At 34.1% G+C, this 14,849-nt stretch overlaps 1 protein-coding gene across 4 annotated transcripts in view; it reads right to left on the bottom strand.

Moving 5' to 3' along the window:
* Positions 1–6,351: 6,351 nt before the first annotated feature.
* The window catches only part of RBM41 (RNA binding motif protein 41), a 59,922-nt gene continuing 51,424 nt past the window's right edge, over positions 6,352–14,849 (bottom strand). For all 4 annotated transcript variants that reach the window (XM_059051363.2, XM_059051364.2, XM_067023223.1 and 1 more), the window contains 2 exons: positions 10,432–10,579; positions 6,352–8,496 (listed from right to left, as the gene is read on the bottom strand). In XM_059051363.2, coding sequence (XP_058907346.1) covers positions 8,330–8,496; positions 10,432–10,579 — 315 coding nt within the window. In that variant the 3' untranslated portion in view covers positions 6,352–8,329. The remainder of the gene's footprint in view (positions 8,497–10,431; positions 10,580–14,849) is intronic.

Below are 14,849 nucleotides of genomic sequence, written 5' to 3'. Positions count from 1 at the left end.
TATTATGAACTTTCATCAAATCTTTAACTGTGGGGCTTCCCTGGTGGCACAGTGGTTGAGAGTCCGCCTGCCGATGCAGGGGACACAGGTTCGTGCCCTGGTCTGGGAAGATCCCACATGCCGTGGAGCCGCTGGGCCCGTGAGCCATGGCCGCTGAGCCTGCGCGTCCAGAGCCTGTGCTCCACAACGGAAGAGGCCACAACAGTGAGAGACCCGAGTACCGCAAAAAAAAAAAAAAAAAAAAAAAAAAAAATCTTTAACTGTGGTCATTTTTAAATCTTCTGCCATTTACAGACAGTTCTGGGTGTACTCTGATGCTTTCGCAAAAATGTTCCTATAAAAGGGTTTCATCTTCAAGGAATTCATGGAAAAGACTCTGACAAGGACAGGTTTCTGATAACTGACTATACTTCTGAATTGAATGAATAAGCATTTTCAGAACTCTAATGGAAAACCGATGAATTCATAAAAGTGCTAACAAAAGATCAAGATGAAAAAAAATTAATTACATGGGACTGAGTGAACTGATGAGGATGATTATAATTTTTGTGAGTTTCTATTTGAATTAAAAAATATCCCACAAGGACTCAGAGGCAAAAAAAATACAAATCAATTTTCACTGTAAAGTAAAGGAGCTGTTACAGTGGAGGATTACTGGACTGAATGTCAATATTATGACATAGTATGACTGTGTTTCGTGTTTGGTAATTGCAATCGTTGCTTTTGTTGTGGTCATCCATTTACAATGCTTGGTGTCAGTTTATTTATCTCTTGTAAAAATAAAATACAGTGTGTGTGTGTGTGTGTGTGTGTGTGTGTGTGTGTGTGTGTGTGTGTGTGTGTGTGTGTGTGTGTGAAAAGAAAATCGGGGGTTGCCTACATTTAGTGCTAAGAGCTTTCCTTTTTCCTGTATTCTGTTTTGTTGGGTTTTTTTTCTGGGTAGACAAACTATTATTCACCTACACTAAAACTTTCTTATGAAAGATTATTTCTTTGCTGAAATTGTTTGGTTTAGAGGCCATGTAGACTTGCTTGTTTATACATCCATGCATTGTGAATAAATCTGCCATGTTTTATTACCTTAAAAAAAAGATACTGCCAAATTGTCCTCCTAAAGGGTTATACTTATTTATACTCCCATCCAATGTGTATGAGAGTGTCTATTTTCCATACCCTTGGAAACATTTGATGTTATCAATCTTTATAATATTAACCTTCAGACAGGTTATACAAACATGACACCTAGTGCCCAGATCTTGGTTTCTAAATACCTTTTTTTTCCCCAATAAACGGAACTAGGACACCATGTAGAAATGGTTGATTCTATCACCGGGGTAGGGAATACACAAGATGAGCCTGGAACATCTTGTAGTGCCAGGAAACAAGGAAGTAATCAAAAAGTGGGGGCATGTCAAAATGACACAGAACGTTCCAATGGTCAAAGCTGGAACAATTTGAACAACAAAACAATGATAATATTAGGTTATAAGTTATAGAATAAAATAAACATCCATTAGTCTATGTTGTTATAAGTAAATGTGTAAATAAATGGGAGAGAAGGGACATCTTCCTCAGAGAATTTCAATTAATACATATAGATAAAATGGAAGAAATAGAAAATCACCATTAGGTAAACACAACAGCAGTAATTGTCACCATAAGAACCACTAATGAATGCTAAATTTGGTGGGCAAAAGTATGATGAGAAACAGAATATTTGAATGGTCTCAATGTATCTTCCTACAAGATATTCATTAATTATAAAGAGGAAAATAGTAATTTTATAGTGAGGCATAGCAGACAGTATCTTAACCAAGTGATCAAAGTTAACATCACCAGTATTAAGACATGTCAGCATCAGTATCTCCTGATATGATGCACTAAAAAAGACACAACACCATTTCGGTGGTATTCTCACCAACAATGCATAACCTCAATCTAATCATGAGAAAATGTCCGACAAACCCCAATTAGGGGCATTCTATAAAATAACTGACCAGTGAGAACTGTCACAATTAGGGACAGATTAAGGATATATGATAATAAAATGCAATGTGGAATCCTGGATCATAAAAGGACATTAGTGGGACAAACAGAAAAAATCAAATAAGGTCTGCACACTAGTTAACAGTACTGCATCAGTATTATTTTCCGGGACTTCCCTGGTGCTGCAGTGGTTAAGAATCCGCCTGCCAATGCAGGGGACATGGGTTCGAGCCCTGGTCCGGGAAGATCTCACATGCTGCAGAGCAACAAAGTCCATGTGCACAACTACTGAGCCTGCTCTCTAGAGCCTGTGAGCCACAACTACTGACGCCCGTGCACCCCAGAGCCCATGAGCCATAACTACTGAGCCTGTGTGCTGCAACTACTGAAGTCCGTGTGCTCTAGGGTCCACCTGCCACAACTACTGAGCCCGTGTGCTGCAACTACAGAAGCCCACACACCTACACCCTGTGCCCTGCAACAAGAGAAGCTACCATAATGAGAAGCCTGTACACTGCAACAAGAGTAGCCCCTGCTCGCTGCAACCAGAGAAAGCCCTCATGCAGCAACAAAGACCCAACACAGCCAAAAAAATTATTTTCCTAGTTTTGATAACTGTACTATGGTTATGTAAGATGTTAACATTGGGGAAGCTAGGTGAAGGATATACAGGAACTCTTTTACTATTTTTGTGACTTTTCTATAAATCTAAAAAGGTTTTTTTAAAAAGATGCAGCAAAAAAGAGAGCTAATTGTCCTAATTTGTATTACTACTCTGAACATTTTTCTTAGTTTATCAGTCATTTATATTTCAGTTTCTCTATAAATTTTCTTTTCATTTACCCACTTTTTAGTTGGATTCTTGACTTTTGTATGTTAAGAAAACTATATGCATTCTATGTTAAGGAAATTAGCCCCTGTGTGTGGCAAATTATTTTCCAGTTTGTCTTTTGATTTTTTTTTAATGGTGGGTTAGTGTGTATATGTGTATATAGATTTTGTAAACTGATGATTTCTGCTGACCTGTGGACAGAAAATAAGGAATAGTAGCCAAGTGGCTTCAAGTCTTCAATAGTGATCAAAATACCAAAGAATAGGAACAATACTTTATGGAAATGACTTTGAGAAATTTTTTCTTTCTTCCATTATGTTACATTTATTTAAACATTTACATACAGTAAAATTCGTCCTTTTTGGTGTACAATTCTAGGAGTTTTGACAAATGCATACACTCATGTAATTATAATCAAGATACAGATAATTTCCATTATTAAAACAAATTCCCATGCTACCTTTTTGTAATCAGTCTCTCATTTTTAACCCGTCACCCACTGATTTGTTCTGTTCCCATAGTTTCATCCTTTCCAGAATGTTATATAAATGGAATCTATCAGTAAGTAGCCTTTTGAGATTGGCCTCTTTTACTTAGCAAAATGCATTTGAGATTCATCCAAGTTGTTGCATGTATCATAGTTCATAATAGTTTTTATTGCTGAGTAGTGTTCCATTGTATGGATATATCACAGTTTATCTATGCACCAGTTGAGGGACATCGTCCATTTTTATTTTCCTCTATTGTTAATGGTCTGCAGGTCTAGTAAAGGGCAGAGGTGAGATTTTATACCCAACAGGAAGAAGTTTCTTCTGAAAAGTCCAGCTTAGAAGTATGCTCCTGGGTAACGTGTGCAAGAGGTTATACCAGTATAACTTACTTCTTGTCCTTTAAACTATATTTAAAATTGGAGTTAATCCTAAGTGAGCATTATATCAAAGGAATAGATGTTTGTCCTGAGTATAGTTAGATGATATCCTCAGAGCAGGCCTGACAAATATTCTGGAAGCCAAGTCACTGGCAGAATATTAAAATGTTCTTTATTTTAAAAAATACTGAAAAAAGTAAAAATCAGCCCAAATCACACTGTAAAAATTTTATAAAGCAAGTCCCCTTTCAGCCTATGCAATCCCACCTCTAAAAGGTTGACAGTTTGGTATGTGTATTTCCCAGCTTTTTCCTAAGTTTATTCAGAAATATCTATATATACATATACCATACATACACAAATACTTTTGTTTATAAAAAAGTATTTATATATATATACACATATATAACTTTTTAACAAATATAATAACAAATAATAACTTTTTATTACAAAATCCTGGACATCATACAGGTCAGAATGCATTAATAGATATATCCCATTATTTTAATGCCTGTGTAGTATTCCACTAAATGGATGTGCCATAATTTATCCATTCTCATACTGATGGACATTTAGGTTATAACCAGTATTTGTATATGTGTGTGACTTTATTAAAATATAATTCAGATAAGATAAAATTCACCCATTTAAAGTGTACAATTCATGATTTGTAGCATATTCACAGAGTTGCACAATCATCACCACAATTTTAGAACATTTTCATCAAGTTCTAAAGAAACCCCATACACTTCAGCTATTACCTGAAGCCCTAAGCAACCACTAATCTACTTTCTGTCTCTGTATATTTAGAATCATATAATATATAGTCTTTTGGAGTGGCTTCTTTTATTTAGCATGTTTTCAGGGTTCTTCCACGTTTTAGCATGTATCACAAGTGTTCCCTCCTCTTCTACTTTTTGGAAGAGTTTGTGAAGAACTTGTATCAATTCTTCTTTAACGTTTGTGAGAATTAATCTAAGAATCCACTTGAGCCTATGCTTTTCTTTATGGGTATTTTAAAAATTACTAATTAACCACTTTACTTATTACAGGTTATCTTCAGATTTTCTTTGTCCCCCCCCACCCCGCAACAATTGGTTTCAGTAGTTCGTGTATTTCTAGGAATTTTTCTATTTCAAATAAGTTACCTAATTTATTGGCATAAAATTGTTCATGGTGTTCCTTCATAATTTTTATTTTAAATTTTTATAAGGTTGGTAGTAATGTTCCCACCTTCATTTCTGATCCTAGTAATCTGAGTCTCCTTTATTTCCTGGTCAACCTACTGAAAGGTTTATCATTTTTGTTGGTCTTTATACAGAACCAACTTTTGGTTTTGTTGACTTTTTATTCTTTATACCATTTATTTATCTAATCTCTTATTTCCTTCCTTCTGCTTTTTCTAGTTAGTTTCCTTCTCTTTTTCCAGTGTCTTGAGGTATAAAGTGAGGTTATCAATATGTTATCTTTCTTCTTTTAAATTATAGGCATTTGTACTTATACATTTCTCTCTAAGCACTGTTTTAGGTGTATCTCAGAAGTTTTGGCATTTTGTATGTTTATTTTCACTCACCTCAAATCTTGTAATTCCTTCTTTAACCCACTGGTCATTTAAAAGTGTGTCTAATTCATATTTGTGTTTCCCAACTTTCTGTTATTGATTTCTAACTTCATTCCATGTGGTCAGAGAACATACTTTGCATGGTTTTAATCCACTTTAATTTACTGAGGTTTGTTTTATGGTATGTGATATGGTCTATCCTGGAGATGTTTCATGTGTGCTTGAGAAGAATGTGTATTCTGCTCTTGTTAGGTGAAGTGTTCCATAAGTCTCTTTAAGGTCTAGTCGATTTATAGCATTGTTCAAGTCTTCTATTCCCTTGTTCATCTTCTGTCTAGTTCTTATTGAAAATGGGGTATTTAATTCCCCAACTCTTATTGTATACTTTTATATTTCTCCATTCATTTCAGTTTTTGACTCATGTATTTTGGTACTCTGTTGTTAGGTGCATATGTTTATAATTGTTATATCTTTCTGATGGATTGACTTTTATCAATATAAGGTGTCACTCTTTATCTATAGTGACATTTTTTGTTTTAAAGTCCATTTAAAATAGACTTTAGATAATAGTATAGCCACTCCAGCTTTCTTATAGGTGCCATTTGCCTGGTATTTCTCTCTATCCTTTAATCTTCAGTCTGTATCCTTGAATCTAAAGTGTGAATCCAATAAATAGCATAGAGGTAAGTTTTGTTTTCTCTTCCAGTTTTATGATCTCTGCCTTTTGATTGGATTGTTTAATCCATTCATATTTATTATTAATATCGGTGGACTTATGACTGCCATTTTACTGTTTCTTTTCTATATGTCTCAAGTTTTTGTTTCTCCATTCCTCTTTTTACTTTCTTTTGCATTGAACATTTTCTAATAAAACATTTAAACGTCTTTAATATTTTCACTATATATTTTTAGTTATTTCTTTAGTGGTTGCTCTAGGGTTTACCATACACATCTTAACTTAATTGGCTTCAGCTATATACTAACTAAATTCCAATGAGATATAAAAACCTTATTCTTATATAAATCTATTTCTTTTCTCACTTTTTGTGGTATTATTGTTATTATCATTATTATTTCTACATTACAAACCCAACATCATTATAATTATTACTTAATATAATTTTATGTCTTTTAAAGAAGCTGAGAGAAGAAAGAGCAAGTATATATTTACAACTTTTTTTATATTAACCTTCTTATTTCCCATTTCTCATTTTCTTCATTTGTTCCTGTGGATTTGAGTTACCATTTTAGAGTCATTTCTTTAATCCAATACAGCTTTGTTTCCACCCACTTCCTTTGTCTTGTTATTGGTAAACATATTACAGTTTTATATGTTATAGATCCAACAATGCAACTATATACATATTGTCTTATAAAATAGCCTTTTAAATCAATTAAGAAAGGAAAAATGTATTTTGACTGTCTTTTATAATTACATAATTACCTTTACCCATGCTAATTTTTTAGATGTGTAGATTCAAATTACTGTCTGAGGTCACTTGCTTTCCACCTGAAGAACTTCTTTTAATATTTCCTGTAAGTCAGGTCTGACAGCAACATAGTCTCCCAGTTTTTGACTATGTGGGAATGTCTTTATTTCATCTTCATTTTTGAAAAACAGCTTTACTGAATATAGGATTCTATATTGACAGTCTTTTTCTTTCAGCACTTTGAATATGTTTTCCCACTGTCACCTCCATTGTTTCTGATGAGAAGTCATCTATTACTCTTATTGAGGTTCCCTTGTAAGTGGCTTCAGTTGTCTCATGTTGCTTTCAAAAGTTTCTCTTTGTCTTTGGGTTTTAGCATTCTTATTATGGTATGTTTGTTGATTTCTTCTTGTTTATCCTAATTGGGGTTCACTGAGATTTCTCAGATGTGTATATAATGTTTCTCATCAAATTTGGGATGTTTACAGCCATTATTTATTGGAATATTTTTTCTGCTCCTTTCTTTCTCTGATATTCCCATTACAAGTATGTTGGAGTGCTTAATGGTTCTTTACCCTGTTAAATTTTCATTCTTTTTTCTTTCTGATCTTCAACCTGGATACAATTATCCCATTAAACATCACAACCCAATGAGGTAAGTAGTATTATTATCCTCATTTTTATAGATGAGAAAACTGAGGCTCAGATTAAGTGACTTGCAAAGGTCACAGAGTGGTAAGTATGGCTGTGAAGTTCAAACAGGTCTGACTCCAAAGTTTGTACTACTTCCTCTACATCATATCATCTTTCTATTATCCAGCAACTACAAAAAAACAACTGGGGGATTTGGGGTAGGCTGCCTCTCTTCTAGAGAGCTCTTTATTTCTATCCCTCTTTAGTGTTCTTTGCTAGTATGTTCCTCTTCTAAAATTAATCTATCTAATCCCTAACATGTAACAGACAATGATTCAATGTTTATTGCTTTGAAGTCAATCATTATTCAATGGTAGCTAGCTTAAATGACTATGAGAACATTAATGTTTTGATCAAATTCTTTCATTAGAAAAAATATAAAGCTATTTGAAGACAGTGATAATAGGGCAATGTCCATTAAATATGTCGACTAACTTATGAAAACTACCTACTGTTACTGCTGATAGGTCTTATTCAAGAGCATTTGCTAATGTTTAGGCCTGGAGTCTTGGTCATTTATTTACTAGGAAAATAAAATTAGGGACAAATGGGCTCTAGAAATAAATATTTCAACACTTAATTAGTTTTTTAGTTTTGTATATATAGGAGGCAGTCTTGAAAGCATGTTATCTCTAGGGACAAATATTTAAGACCTCATATAAATTATAATGATTTTTAAAAACCTTGGAAGTAATCCACTGTAATTTATCCTGAGAAAATGATACTTTTTATTCCCTACCCTCCATACTTATTATATTGTCTATCCTAGAGAGTGTTTGATTATAGAAAATGTTTTCTACCAATTCTTTCCAAAAGCTGAAAGGGATTTTAATTCAGTTTTTTCTCCTTCAGTTAGCTTCTCTTCTTCAATTCCAAATAAACTGCTATCTATATACAAACCCTAGATCCTAGATTCTGATGTAAGAAAGACCTCCTGGGACTCACAATCTTTACGTCTTCTAGCTGCCACTGATTTCTGTAGTATTATCTGTAGTAGATGATATTAGAGAAGCAGCCTGGAGATCTGAATGCTGCTTTTTGTTCTTTCCAAATTCTATCACCAATATTTTCCCACGTAGTTTATATCCATTTACTAGACGCAATGCTTGCCATGCTATTTCTGTATCTAAAAGAGAAAGAAAAAACATCAGTTTATATGTGGCTTAATCGATTTTATTCCAAGTCTAGTTTATGTTGTTTTGCCTTGGAGTTCAGTGTAGGCTATAAGGCCACGTAATTATTTGATTTTATTGTGTTTTCTACAATCTCAAATTTGTAATAAGTCAGTAAGATTAAACTAGGTGGCTAAGAATAACAACAATAAAATCTTAAAATGGATGTTTGAGAGCTTCTCCTAATTCAATGATATAGGTAAAGAAACAAGGAGGGTTAAGCTATAACTAATAATATACAAACCTCTATCTTAGATAACAGATTATAGGTACTGTAAGAATGAAATCATTTTCAAAATGGGGAAGACAAATAAAAGAAGTTATCATGGTATTGAGGACATTTTGCTACTTTTTCCTTTTGATCAGAGAGTGGTTGTAGGAGCCCTCATTAGGATAAGTAAGTTTAAGAATGCTTGAAGGCATATGGAAGCTTGAGGTGTAAGAGTATATAGCATATAGCAGGAGGATTTGATTTATGGGTCTCAGAGCCTGGATGTGGGAAATTAGGAAGGAATGGAATTACTGCCTAGAGTCTGTGAAATCATAAGTGGACAAGCAATGTTTTTAGATTGAACCAATTTATGCCTCCTATATGTATGCACTACAAATTTTCAAATACAAGTATAATTACTAAAATGGCTATTTATTTAGAAGTACTTAGTGTATAAAGCCTTTTTATTACATATCTTTTCAATTAATGGATCATATTAGGTGGGGGTGCATGAAGTAATTTTATAAGTTTAAAAAGCGTTCTCACACTTGAAAAGACTAAAAATCACTAGTGTTGAGGATCCACAAACATTCAATGAGATATGAGAGATGGTACAATGCTGTATGAAAAGAATGCAGGGGAGTTTGGCACTGCTCATGTGTAAAAGCACTTCCCTTTAAATAGATTACTAGGTTGTATATAAATGGCGATACTTTAGGGATAATAAAAGGCACAGCTCCTACCCAGCCTCCACCAAAAAAAGAAAGTATGGTCTGTCATAGAAACTGAAATTCCTATACAGGTATAACTTGTTTAACTGCACTTTGCTTTATTATGCTTTGCAGATATTACAGTTTTTTCCCTCAAATTTAAGGTTTCTAGCAACCCTGCACTGCCAGATGATGGCTAGCATTTTTTACCAAGAAAGTATTTTTAAATTAAGGTATGTACATTGTTTTTTTAGACAAAATGCTATTGCACACTTAATAGACTACAGTATAGTACAAACATAACTTTTACATGTGCTAGGAAACCAAAATATTCATGTGACTTGCTTCATTGGAATATTCACTTTATTGCAGTGGTCTGGAACTGAATCTGTAATATCTCTGAGATATGCCTGTATTATTCCTCCCTTTGGTTTAGGATACTGAAATCATGCATTAAGATGCAAACAATAGTTAAAAGAATATATCACCTACTAGTTAATTATGAATTACTAATGAATTAGCATCATATAGCATAATAGCATAATATATTGCAGTCTTAGTCCTAAAGGAATAGGGCATAATGCAAGTACGAGTGTTCTGATCAGAATACCAATATATTAATAATTAACATAATTATAACTTGGGCTAGAAATACTATTTTCAGCAAAGGGAAAGTAAATTTTGATGGCATTGAGTAGGGAATGCCAAGACTGAGGAAAAGTGAGGACAAAGGTGTAAAGTGGTCGTGCACTGTCAAAGGAGGAGAGGAAGCACAGAAGGGAAAGTAGAGAAAAATTAAAAACATGTTTTCCTTAGTTCTTTTCCCTTCCTCCCATGTGCTTGGCCAAGCACATACTTCTCATGTGCTGTAGAGAAACCAAAGTGCTATATCTAAACGAGAGAGGGGATAAGTAGTCACTAATGAACTTATGCTACAACTGAGTAATTATCCAGATGAAGCTACTTACTGGGAAAAGTGATAAAAGCCTGCCCCCTCATTCGTCCAGTCATCATTCGGAATTGAATTGGAGGTCCTTTCTTCTCCTGGAACCGAGCGAATAATGAGACAAGATCTCTTTCGGTCACCCGAGGGCTAAGGTTCTTCAGGTATAACACCTAATATAAACCAAGGATCACCAGAAATATCACATTAGGGAGGTAAGGCAACTATTTAATTGTAGTAGGAATTAGTTAGTTTCAGATAAAGATGGTGGATTGAACATATGCATCTAATTTCAATCCCTCCAGAAAACTCTCCAAAAACTATATAAACTTTTTGTTTTTTAATACAAATTGACAAGGTAAGGAAGAACAAGGAAAGGAGGCAACAGCAACAATATTCTGGAAGCTGGAAAATAACTGAACGAGTGTACTCAAGAAAGCTGAATCTTAAACCAGAAATGGGGAAAGCCAGGAACTAACACAATCTACACCTAAGAATCCTCAAACAGTTTAGGAACTGATATATTCAGGTGTCTCTGGAAATGGATGTAAAGAGCTGGGGTTAAGATAAGGTGGGTAAGTTGAAAACTCTTTAAAAATAGGTTAAATCTTTAAACACCTCCCCTATAATATGCTACTGGGTAAAGACCACTCCCAATCTTGGTGAATACTGGAGGTTCATTCTTTGAACACAGGGAGAGCTACATACAGTTGAGGATGTGAATACTGTTCCTAAAAACTAGGAGATTAAGAGAAATAATGCATTCTGAATGATGAGGATACCCCGAACACTTCCTCCCATTTGGCTCCCACAATGATGGTGGTACCCTCCCACACAAGAGTTTTGAAGTCTTCTCTGGGGAATCTGATTACCCCAAGAGGAAAGATCTAAAAATGCTGATTTGGGATGGGAAATTTCTCCAAGAAATGGATGAGCCAGATGATTTTAAGTGAAGCTCAAAGTCAATATGGATCACTCATTTGCTCAGAGCTTCCAACCTGTTTTTGGCCCCTACTCATAAATATGAGCACAGATTATCAGGCATCTGAGAAAAGCCTCTAATGTGCAAGAGAACAGAACAAAGAAATGAAAGCAAATGGGAGAAAACAGAAACCATGCAAGGACAAAAAAAACTTTAAAAAGCCATCACTAATACCCTCAGAGAAATAAGAGAAAATATTCCATCTATTATGAATGGGATGCTATAAAAGAAAGAAATATTCAAGAAAACAAAAAAGAACTCTTAAGTGTGATTGAACTTAGTTCTTATCGGCTTAAAATAGATTGTTATAAGATGTTTTGAGTAAGTTCCATTGTAATTATAAAGAAAATACCTATAGAGGATACACAAAAAAATGAGAAAGGAAAAAAGCACTTCACTACCAAAAATTCACTGAAATACAAAGGAGGACCTCAAGAAAGAAAAAGAACAACAAAGGAGCTACAATACAGTAAACAACTAATAAATGGCAATAGTAAGTCCTCCCTATCAATAATTACTTTACCTATAAATGGATTAAACTCCCTAATCAAAGACATAGAGTGGCTGAACAAATAAAAACCAAGATCTGACTATGTGCTGTCTGCAAGAAACTCACTTTAGATTTAAGGCCACACATAGGCTGAAAATGAAAGGATAAAAAAAATAAATTCCATGCAAATTGTAACCAAAAAAGAGCAGGGTTGGCCATGCTTATATAAGATAAAATAGACTTTAAATCAAAAACTTTCAAAGGAAACAAAAAAGGATATTATACAATGATAAAAAGGTCAATTTCACCAGGAAGATATAACTACTATAAATATATATACACCCAACATCAGAGCACCTAAATATATGAAGCAAACATTGAGAAAACTGAAGGAAGAAACAGAAAGCAACACAATATTACTAGGAGATTTCAATACCTCACTTTCAATAGAAGAAAAACTAGAAAATTCACAAATTTGTGGAAACTAAACAACATACTCTAGAACAACTAATGGGTCAAAGAAGAAATCAAAAGGGAAGTTAGAAAATACTTTGAGACAAATGAATATGAAACCACAATATACCAAAATTTATTGGATGAAGCAAGATCAATACTAAGAGGGAATTTTATAGCATTAAGTGCCTAAATTAAAAGAGGAGAAAGCTCTCAAACAACTTAACTCTATACTTCAAGGAACTAGAAAAAAGAACAAACTAATAAGCTCAAAGTTATCAGAGGAAAATAATAAAGACTAGAACAGAAATAAATGAAACAGAGATTAGAAAAATCATAGAAAAAAATCAACCAAACTAAGAGCTATTTTTTAAAAAGATCAACAAAATCGACTACCTTTAGTTAGGCTAAGAAAAAAAAAAGACTCAAATAAAATTAGCTGTGAAAGAGGAGTCATTACAATGGATGCCACAGAAATAACAAAGGATTACGAGAGACTACTCTGATAATTATATGCCAAAAAATTGGATAACCTAGAAAAAAGGATAAATTCCTGGAAACATAAAACCTACCAAGACAAAATCATGAAGAAATAGAAAATCTGAATAGATATATAACTATAACTAACAATAAAATTGAATCAGTAATCAACAAAGAAAAGCCCAGGACCAGATGGCTTCACAGGTGAATTCTACCTAACATTTAAAGAAGAATTAATACTAATCCTCCTCAAACACTTCCAAAAAACTGAAGAGGAGGGAACACTCCCAAACTAATTTTATGAGGCCAGCATTACCCTGACCAAAAGCAGAAAAAGACATTACAAGAAAAGAAAACTACAGGCCAATATCCCTGATGAATACAGATGCAAAAATCCTTAACAGAAAACTAGTAAACTGAATTAAAAAGCACGTTTAAAGGATCATACATCATGACCAAATGGGATTTATCCCTGTGATGCAAGGATGGTTCAACATATGAAAATCAGTCAATAAGATATAACACATTAACACAATGAAGGATAAAAATCACAAATCATCTCAAAAGACATCAATGGACAGATATTCCAGACAGAAGATCAATAAGGCAACAAAATGACACAATAGAACAGACAGACTTAATTGATATTTTCAGGACATTGCATCCAAAAAATAACAAAAACCACCAAATCAAACAAAACAACAACAACAAACAGAATACACATTCTTTTCAAGTGCACACTGGAACATTCTCTAGGACAGACCACATACTAGGACACAAAACAAGCCTCAACAAATTTAAGAGGCCAGGGATTATTTCAAGCATCTTTTCTGACCACAACAGCACGAAACTAGAAATCAACCACAGAAAGAGAAATGAGAAAAAAAAAATGATTACATGGAGATGAAACAACATGCTACTAAAAAAGCAACAGGTCAAAAACAATGAAATCGAAGAGGAAATTTAAAAATACCTTGAGACAAATGACAATGAAAACACAACCATACAAAATATATGGAATGCAGCAAAAGCAGTCCAAAGAGGGAACTTCATAGTGATAAAGGCCTTCTTCAAAAACAAGAAAAATCTCAGATAAACAACCTAACCTACCACCTAAAAGAATTAGAAAAAGAGGAACAAACAAAACCTAAAGTCAGCAGAAGGAAGGAAATAATAAAGATCAGGGAGAAAATAAATAAAATAGATATCAAAAAACAATAGAGGGCTTCCCTGGTGGCGCAGTGGTTGAGAGTCCACCTGCCGATGCAGGGGACATGGGTTCATGCCCCGGCCCAGGAAGATCCCACATGCTGCGGAACAGCTGGGCCCAAGAGCCATGGCTGCTGAGCCTGCGCGTCCAGAGCCTGTGCTCTGCAATGGGAGAGGCCACAACGGTGAGAGGCCCGTGTACCACAAAACAAACAAACAAACAAAAATAAAAAAATAGAAAATATCGATAAGCCAAGAGCTGTCTTTTTGAAAATGTAAATAAAACTGACAAACCTCTGGTCAGGCTCAACAAGAAAAGAGAACCCAAATAAATGAGGAGAAACCACAACTGATACTGCAGAAATAAAAAAAAACATAAGAGAATACTATAAACAATTATATGGCAACAGATTGGACAACCTAGAAGAAATGGACAAGTTTCTAGAAACATACAGTCCACCAAAACTGAATCAAAAATAAATCGTTTGAACAGACCAATCACTAGAAGTGAAATAGAATCTATAATTTTAAAAAAAATCCCTGCAAACAAAAGTCCAGGACTGGATGTCTTCACTGGGGAATTCTACCAAACATACAAATAAGAACTTATATCAATCCTTCTCAAACTCTTCCAAAAGACTGAAGAGTAGGGAACACTACCAAAGTCATTCTATGAAGCTACCATCATCCTGATACCAAATCCAGACAAAGACACTGCCATAAAAGAAAATTACAGGCCAATATCTTTGATGAACATAGATGCAAAAAATTCTCAACAAAATATTAGCAAACCAAATCCAACAACACATAAAAAGGATCATACACCATG

This window comes from Kogia breviceps, chromosome X, assembly GCF_026419965.1.
Source record: "Kogia breviceps isolate mKogBre1 chromosome X, mKogBre1 haplotype 1, whole genome shotgun sequence".
NCBI classification, from domain to species: domain Eukaryota; kingdom Metazoa; phylum Chordata; class Mammalia; order Artiodactyla; family Physeteridae; genus Kogia; species Kogia breviceps.
This window is presented reverse-complemented; position numbering and strand designations above follow the sequence as displayed.